Source organism: Sarcophilus harrisii, chromosome 4 (genome assembly GCF_902635505.1).
Source record: "Sarcophilus harrisii chromosome 4, mSarHar1.11, whole genome shotgun sequence".
NCBI lineage: Eukaryota > Metazoa > Chordata > Mammalia > Dasyuromorphia > Dasyuridae > Sarcophilus > Sarcophilus harrisii.
The window spans coordinates 103,852,980-103,861,821 of NC_045429.1; the positions used below are offsets into that span (position 1 = coordinate 103,852,980).

The following is an 8,842-nucleotide window of genomic DNA, read 5'->3' on the forward strand; positions in this document are numbered from 1 at the left end:
CCCAATACACAAAGTGTATCATAGAAATGAGGCTGTTTGCCTTGGAAAAGCAAATGGAATTAAACCAGTGTTTACTGCTTCATAAAGGAGGTGTGGACAAATTACTCAACTAGACCATATTGGTTAGAATTGTTAGTTAAAAGTGACAACGAGGTCTGTAATTTACACAGCACTTTGGAAATTTAAGCTGTGAGCCTCCAAGCTCTAAATCCTGCATTGTAAAATCTCCTTTGTATTTCTGACTATTTTCTTTCTTTTTTTTTTTTTTTGGTGCTGAGAATCATTTAGCCATTGACTTTAACTGCTAATACAGTTCCATCAAATACTAAGTATAAATCAAAATTACTGGATCATTCAAAACCTGTCATAGGAGTTGTTTATATATTTTTCTGCCATTATTTCTATATAGTTGCATGGGAAACTGGTAAATTATGATATATCGTATATGTCTTGCTGCCATCTTTCTAGAGCCTCTTGTAAATAAGATGTAATCCATGACAAATTATTTTCCTAGTTATACAAAATATAAATAATGATAATAAAAAAGAAATAAAATTGATGAGAGATGTTGAAAGCAAAGAGAAGTTTCTTATAGCTTCTTGCATCATATTTACCTGCTCCAAGCCATCTTTAAGACACAGAAGATTTTTAAAGGAACCTTCCAATACTAGCCTTTGAAATCGTAGTATATAAACTGGTCCCCTTCATGGTATACTTAGGAGATTGTTACTTTGCATTAAGTACATTTTGTTTGTGATTAGGTTAGTAGGAATAATATCCCACATAGAGAACTGATGTGAACTTTGTAACATACAGGCATATTAACTCATGTGGAATCAACCCACACCAATTAGCATCCATACAATTGAAGGATTTGGTAGGTCTAGGCCACTGGAGGTCATGAAGATAGATATTTATTAACTGGCATTTCCACTGCATGTCTTATTTATTCACTTAGTCAAATGCCCTAATTTGATATATGAGAAAACTGGGAATCAGAAAGGTGAGATTATGCACCCAAACTGCACAACTACAAGCATGGAAGATGTAGCAAAGTGGATGGAGTGGTATATTTTAAGAAAGGAAGAAATAGATTTGAGCCAACCCTCTGACACTTGCTGTCTATAAGGCAATCATGTCACTTCATCTCTAAAATGGGGATATTGCTTCTACTAGCTACCTCATATTGGCTCAAGCAAGATAATGTATGTAAACCACTTTATGAACTTTTACGTACTATAAAATGTTAGCTATATTATTAAGTGGCAGTTAAATGACACAGTGGATAGAGAGCTCAGCCTGGAGTCAGGAAGAATTATCTTCTTGAGTCAAATGTGGCCTCAGATGCTAACTAGTTTATGACCCTTGGCAAGTCACTGACCCCTGTTTGCCTCTGTTTCCTCACCTGAAAAATTAGCTGGAGAAGGAAATGGCAAACCACTTTAATATTTTTGCCCAAGAAAACTCTAAATGAGGTCATGAAGAGTCAGATACAAATGAAAACAACTAACAACAAAATTATTATTAGCAAGAAAAATCTTAATTCCAAATACACAAGTAAACAGATAGGTTAAAAAACAATTAAACTACAATATTCATAATTAAGCCTTTAGTTATCTATGATAGGGCTTCTTAAACTTTTTCTATTCACTGCAACCTTGGGTATATAGGTTTATAAAATAAGTGTACAAAACAAACATCTACTGATAATAAATAGTAATTTTATGATTTCTATATTCAGTTATACAGTGTTATTGGGGTTATGACCCACAGTTTAAGAAGCTTCGATCTATGGTACCTTGATATTCTTGCCTACTTTTCCCTTCACCTGCTAGGTCTTTGTACAACTATTATTAAGAATAATATTTCTTAAGCTAGATTCTCAAGAATCTTACAAAGATTAGTCCACAGGGTTCTGTTATGGAGATAAAAATTTGTCATGTAAGCAGGTACCCATAGCAAAATGCTCTGATCCCCTGTCTGTCAATCAGAGTGTGAGCAAAAATTAATCTTGGGACCAAAACATTGGCTTCTTTAGGGTACAGAAATAGTAGTGCTTGACACATGGCTAATTGAATAGGAGTATCTCAGCAGAGTGTGACTTTATCAGTGTTCTCTACTAATTGTTCTTACCAGGTATATACACACATACATGCATATATATATACATATGTATAAAATATATGTGTGTGTATGCTTACACACATATAATACATTTGTGTTTATATGTGTGTGTATATACCAAAGTCTACTGATATATCACAAAGTATCCCAAAGACTGGAAAAATTAGCTTAAAGAGCTTAAAGAGATTTTTTTTAAAACCCAAAAAGCATAAATAATTAAAAACCAATTATGAAACATCCATGAAGCTAATTTGAGCATAAAAGCAGAAATATATTGAAAAGGCAAATTCAATGAGTATCATTTCTAGTTGAGGTTATTTCTGATATTAATATATAAAATGTATTTCACCAAAATTAATTTTTAAAATTATAGAATCACAAAATCTTAGAGCTGGAAGGGTCTATAATAGAATCTAGTTTAATCCATAATTGACCAAAAATACTCTTTACAACATGCCTGGACAAGTAGTCATCCAACCCTTCCCTTAATGTGACCCTTGAAAGGGAATCTACCACACCTCAAAGCAACTCCATTCTGCCTTTGAATAATTCAAATTGTTAGGAAGTTTTTCATGACCTAAAGTCCAAATTTGTCATATTGAAAATATTACTCTAAAGACTATGACTTGGGAAGGGGGGAGGAGAAGTCAAATTCCCTTCCATAATACAATCTTTTAAATGTTTGAATACATTGGTATTTCTTTTGTAGGTGACAGGGGAGATGGATTGTCAGGCCTGGAATCAGGAAGAACCATTTTAGTGAGTTCAAATATGGTCTCAGGCATTTATTAGCTGTGTGACCCTTGGCACCTTGGCTAGGCACCTTGGAGTTTGGATGTGTTCAAGAAAAACTAGTACATTTGGAGTGAGGGCTGTTTTCTACATTTCATGTCCACCTGATCTACCTAATTCTCAAATGTGGTTCCAAGAAATTATGTACAGTGACTATAACCCAGTAAACTGTTTCAGCAGATGAGCTAAACTAGGCTGAGGGTAACTGAGGGTTTTTCAACCTGTCAGTGACTTAAGGGAGGGATATCTAACCCAAGGATGTGAAAACCTCCTCCAGTGGAATGGGAAAATGAGAACAAATTGTTCCAGTAACCATGGAGGCAGTTGAAGTGGGAGCTGTGGAGTGCTTGGTTTGACATCAAAGATATCAAGGTCATCCACTGTGTATCAATACATCACCAGGGCTCTCAGCTCCTCTCCCAAGCTCGCTGCCAGGATCCGCTGCTTTGGTAACATCCCTGAAACAAGATGATGAAGGTCAGAGTCAATGGATTTGGCCATATCGGACACCTGGTGACCCGTGCTGTGTTCAACTCAGGCGGAGTAGAAATTGTGGCCATCAATGACCCCTTCATTGACCTTAACTACATGGTTTATATGTTTCAATATGATTCCACCCATGGCAAGTTCAAGGACACTGTCAAGGCTGAGAATGGAAAGCTGGTGATCAATGGGAAGGCCATTACCATCTTCCAGGAGCGGGATCCCACCAACATTAAATGGGGAGATGCTGGAGCCAAATACGTGCTCGAGTCCACTGGCGTATTTACCACCATGGAGAAGGCCAGGGCTCACTTGAAGGGAGGAGCTAAGCGAGTCATCATCTCTGTGCCTTCCGCTAATGCCCCGATGTTCGTGATGGGGGTAAATCATCAGAAATACAACAATTCCCTTGAGATTGTCAGCAATGCCTCCTGCACTACCAACTGCTTGGCCCCCTTGGCCAAGGTCATTCACGACAACTTTGGCATTGTGGAAGGACTCATGACCACAGTTCATGCCATCACTGCTATTCAGAAGACAGTCGATGGCCCCTCCGGCAAGCTGTGGCGTGATGGGCGTGGTGCTGCCCAGAACATCATCCCTGCTTCCACCAGTGCTGCTAAGGCCGTAGGCAAGGTCATACCTGAGCTGAATGGAAAGCTCACAGGCATGGCTTTCTGCATTCCTACTCTCAATGTGTCCATTGTGGATCTGACCTGCCGCCTGGAGAAACCCGCCAAATATGATGACATCAAGAAAGTGGTGAAGCAAGCAGCAGATGGACCCATGAAGGGCATCTTGGGCTACACAGAGGACCAGGTTGTATCCTGTGACTTCAACAGCAACACCCACTCTTCCACCTTTGATGCTGGCGCTGGCATTGCCCTCAATGACCATTTTGTCAAGCTGATTTCCTGGTATGACAACGAGTATGGTTACAGCAACTGCATAGTGGACCTCATGGTCTACATGGCCTCCAAGGAGTAAAGTGGGAAGCCATGGATCTTCATCCCCAGCCAAAAAAGTTATTCCACCACTGGGGAGCCCACATACCTAACCTATGTTCCTATTTTGGGGCTCTCATGTCCCATTCACATCATTGTCCCAAAGCTACCCCTGTAGTAGGGGAGAGAAACCTAGAGTGTCCTATATTGTGTACCATCAATAAAGTCACCATATTCAGTGAAAAAAATAATAATAAAATAAATGCATCACCAGGAGTTTTGATTCTGTCCTACTATTGTACTGTGATGACTCTGAAAGAAAAAATGAGGCTGATGACTGTGTGCAAATCTGTCTCACTTAAATCCAATTTTTGCACAAATCAAAAAATATTCCATACTACATGTTAATTTTTAGCTCTTTCAAGGTTTTCAAGTGATGAAGTAGCATGAAGGCGATACTGGAAGCTATAGTCACAACTCTGTACATAGGTGGCCCAGGCCATAAGGTCATCTTCTCACTGAAAGCAGCAATGTGATTCAGAAGGATTGTAGTGCTCATCTCTGGATGTGAGAAAGGAGCTAGAAAAGGTTCACTAAAAATTGTCTGCTTACCCATCCCTGGCCTGATTACTATAGCAGTTGGGGATCCCACACTGAAGTCTAAACACACACATACACACACACACACACACACACACACACACACACAAAACCACAAAAACTTCTGTAAAGATGATTTCATTCACTACTGATACATGGAATGTGCACACACTTATAGACAACACAAAATGCATTAGACTTGAAAAACAAACATCTCTTGGGAAAGAATTCAGACACATCCAAGTAGTAGCCCTGAGTGAAAAAAAAAAAAAAAAAAAAAAAAAAAAAAGGTTGGCAAATGCAGACCAGTTTTATGAAGTTGGAGCTGGATATACATTTTTTTCTGGAGTGGCTATGAAGCTGGTTTTACAATCGAAACTAATCTAGTAATCAAGCTTTTATGCCTACTAAAAGGAAAGAACAACAGGCTTATGACAATATCAAAAATACCATACCACCATCATCAGTACGTATGCTTCCACCAAGACAAATCCTGATCAGATTAAAGAAAAATTTATCATCAATATGCCAAAATGCTTGAATAGGTTCAGACTGCCAGATATAGCAAGGAATACTTGGGAGGGATGAAGTCAGAAACAGAAACAGTAATGGCCACTTATTATTGAAGACTTGTGCATCTCATGATTTTCATATCACCAATACTGTGTAACAGGCAAATGAAAGACCTAATTGCAGTAAAACTTTGTGGATGCACCCTTCTATCAAACATTGGCATTTAATAGACTATGAGATTGTAAAGTGAAGGGACAGACAGGATGTGAGAATGACAAAGACAAAATGTGGAAGACAATGTATGGTACAGATTGCTACACTGATCATAGACTTATCCTCTCAAAGCTAAATATTCAATTCAACAAAAGCAGTAGCCCCAAGGCAAAAAGACTACCAGAAGAATTAATGTCCACAGATTATAGCACTTCTCTGAGTAGCAACAATTTGTTGCCAACTTGGAGGAAAAGTTGAGCCAACACATGGTTGCCAACAGTAAAGCAGAAAAGAAATGGAAAGCTTTCAGAGATTTGGTTTAGAGCACAGTGTTTGCTCTTCTGGATAAGAATACTTGCATCAATACATCGTCTGGTTTGATGAAAACAATGGGAAAATTCAGAATGTTCCAAATGAAAAATGAGAACTCCATAGGGTTTATCAACAGTATAGTTCATCTGTCTGTAAGAAGTAAAGTACAAATGAAGTTTAGTTACATGCAAGGATTCTTTATTCAATAAGAAGGCAGATAAAATTCAACTTTATACATATAACAATCCAAAGTGCTTTCATAATGCTCTGATGGCATAACAAGCAAAACTTGGCTATGCCTACTCAGCTTGGGGAGGAAGTTAGCAACACTAGCCCAAAGATAATATAAATCCCCTGTTATCCTAAAAAAGAATCTTGGGACAATCTCCCCTTTGCCCTAGGAGCTTTCCTTAACCTTTTAAAATGGGCAAAAAAGTAAAAAGAACTCTGACCATAGATAGCTATTATGGAGAGAAGGAAGAACAGATTTCAAACCCTAAGGATAAAAAAGCAAAACACCTCCAGATGAAGCCTCAAAAGGTGATATTAGTTGATCAAAAGGCTCTTTTGGAAGAATTCAAAAAATATCTTAAAAGAGAGTTAGAAAAAAAACTGAGGAAAGGAAATGAGAGCTTTGCAAGAGAGTTTAGAAAAAGAAACACAGAAGTTGTCTGAAGAAAACAACTCCTTAAAAAATAGATTTGGTGAAGTGGAAAAAGAAAACAACTCTTTGAAAAACAGAATTGGTGAAATGAACAGAACAATTCATTTAAAGGTTCAATTGGCCAATGTTGGTGTTTCTTTTTCCAAAACACAGCCAGGTGATACAAGTTAAGCTCTTTTATTGTGTCCTTCAATATAGCCCGGTTAGCTCAGGCCTATCTCTCTGCTTGGTTCCAAAAGATCTTGCAGCTTTGTTATTGGCTTCTGCCTCTGCTTTCTTCAGCCTCCAGCCAGCACCAAGGTAGAAGATATGATGAATCTCTCTTGCCTCGAAGATAGGGCTTGCGGGCTTTCTTGAAGAGTGCTCCTCTCTGACCCCAGTCAATGTTCACAAGAAAACTCTCTCAAGTAAACTCCCCCCAGCTCCAAGAGCTCCCTGTATATATGTGATCTCCCAAAGGTTAACTCCACCTTCTGGCGGGAGAGGGATTCTGGGTTATCTCCCAGAGTGCTCTCTGGCCCTAAGGGAGGTGTGAATTCAGATATCCAGATATCTCTTTCTAAACCCTGAACTCTTCCAAACGTGTGAACTCCATTGAGTACTTAGATACTTATGAGCTCTCTAAAGGTGTGAACACAAGCATTGTTTCCATCAATTGTACTTAGTACCTTGTTTCAAGTTCTGGCCCAAAATGTCTCCTTCTAAGATCAAATCAATCATACTGAACCATGCCAAACCAGATAACTATTGTCTCTATCAAATCCAATGTCTTAACACTTTGTAAAGATTCCAACAGGCCAAATACAAAAGGGGTTTTAAAAAAAAAGCTAACTGAAAAAAATAATTCACTAAAAATTTAACTGAACAAATCAAAGTGAATGACTCAATAAGACATCAAGGATCAGTCAAACAAAACAAAAAAAAATAGAAGAAAATGTAAAAATAACAAAATAGATTAAATATTAGTTAATTTGAATAGAAAAAGAAAAGAAGAAAATAAAATTGCCAGTATCAAAAATGAAATGGGTGAACTTACCACTAATGAAGAGAAAATTAAAGCAATAATTAGGAGCTGTTTTGCCCCAATGTATGCCAATACATCTGATAATCTGAGTGAAATGGAGGAATACTTACAAAAATATAGATTGCCCAGATTAACAGAGGAGAAAATAAATTACTCAAATTATTCCAATTTAGAAAAAGAAATTGAACAAGCTATTAATAACCTCCTTAAGAAAAAATCTCCAGGGCCAGATGGATTTATAAGTGAATGCTCTCAAACATTTAAAGAACAAATAATTCCAATACTATGCAAATTATTTGGAAAAATAGAAAAAGAAAGAGTCCTACTAAATTTCTTTTATAACACAGATATGGTACTGATTCTTAAACCAGATAAGATCAAAATAGAGAAAGAATAATATAGACCAATTTCCCTAATGAATGTGGATGCAAAAATCTTAAATAAATATTAGCAAAGAAATTAAAGCAACTTTTCACCAGCATTATACACTATGACCAAGTAGGATTTATACCAGGACTGCAGGGCTGGTTCAATATTAGGAAGATCATTAGCATAATTGACTGTATCAATAAGCAAATTAACAAAAATCATATGATTACATCAATAGATGTAGAAAAAGCATTTGAGAAAATCCAACACCCATTCCTATTAAAAATACTAGAAAGTAGAGAAATAAATGGAATTTTCCTTAAAATTTTCAGTAGCAGCTATCTAAAATTATCAATAAGTCTTTTATATAATGGAGATAAACTATAAGCATTCCCAGGCTGGAGCAGAATCTATTATGCTTCAGGTGAGGTTAAAAAAAAAAAATAAAAAAAGGCAGGAATAGTCATCCTCATCCAGATCAAGCAAAAGCAAAAATTGATCTAATTAAAAGAGATAAGGAAGGAAATTATATCTTAATAAAGGGTCCCATAGATAATGAAGCAATATCAATATAAAACATATATGCACCAAATAGTGTAGCATCTAAATCCCTAAAGGAGAAGTTAAGAGAGTTGCAAGAACAAATAGACAGTAAAACTGGGGATGTCAACCTTGCTCTCATAGAACTAGATAAATCAAACCATAAAATAAATAAGAAAGAAATTAAAGATGTAAATAGAATACTAGAAAAACTAGATCTTTGGAGAAAATTGAATGGAGGCAGAAAGGAGTATACTTTCTTCT

General features: G+C 36.8%; 1 protein-coding gene across 1 annotated transcript; it reads left to right on the top strand.

Moving 5' to 3' along the window:
• Positions 1–3,369: 3,369 nt before the first annotated feature.
• LOC116419101 (glyceraldehyde-3-phosphate dehydrogenase-like) lies at positions 3,370–4,584 on the top strand. The gene has a single exon (XM_031937287.1). It carries the CDS (start codon positions 3,385–3,387, stop codon positions 4,384–4,386), a length of 1,002 nt encoding a protein of 333 aa, XP_031793147.1. The 5' UTR covers positions 3,370–3,384; the 3' UTR covers positions 4,387–4,584.
• The last annotated feature ends 4,258 nt before the right edge of the window (positions 4,585–8,842 follow it).

Bases quoted from the DNA above. Each gene is read 5' to 3' on its own strand.
- LOC116419101 (XM_031937287.1), top strand. From the start codon at position 3,385: ATGATGAAGGTCAGAGTCAATGGATTTGGCCATATCGGACACCTGGTG.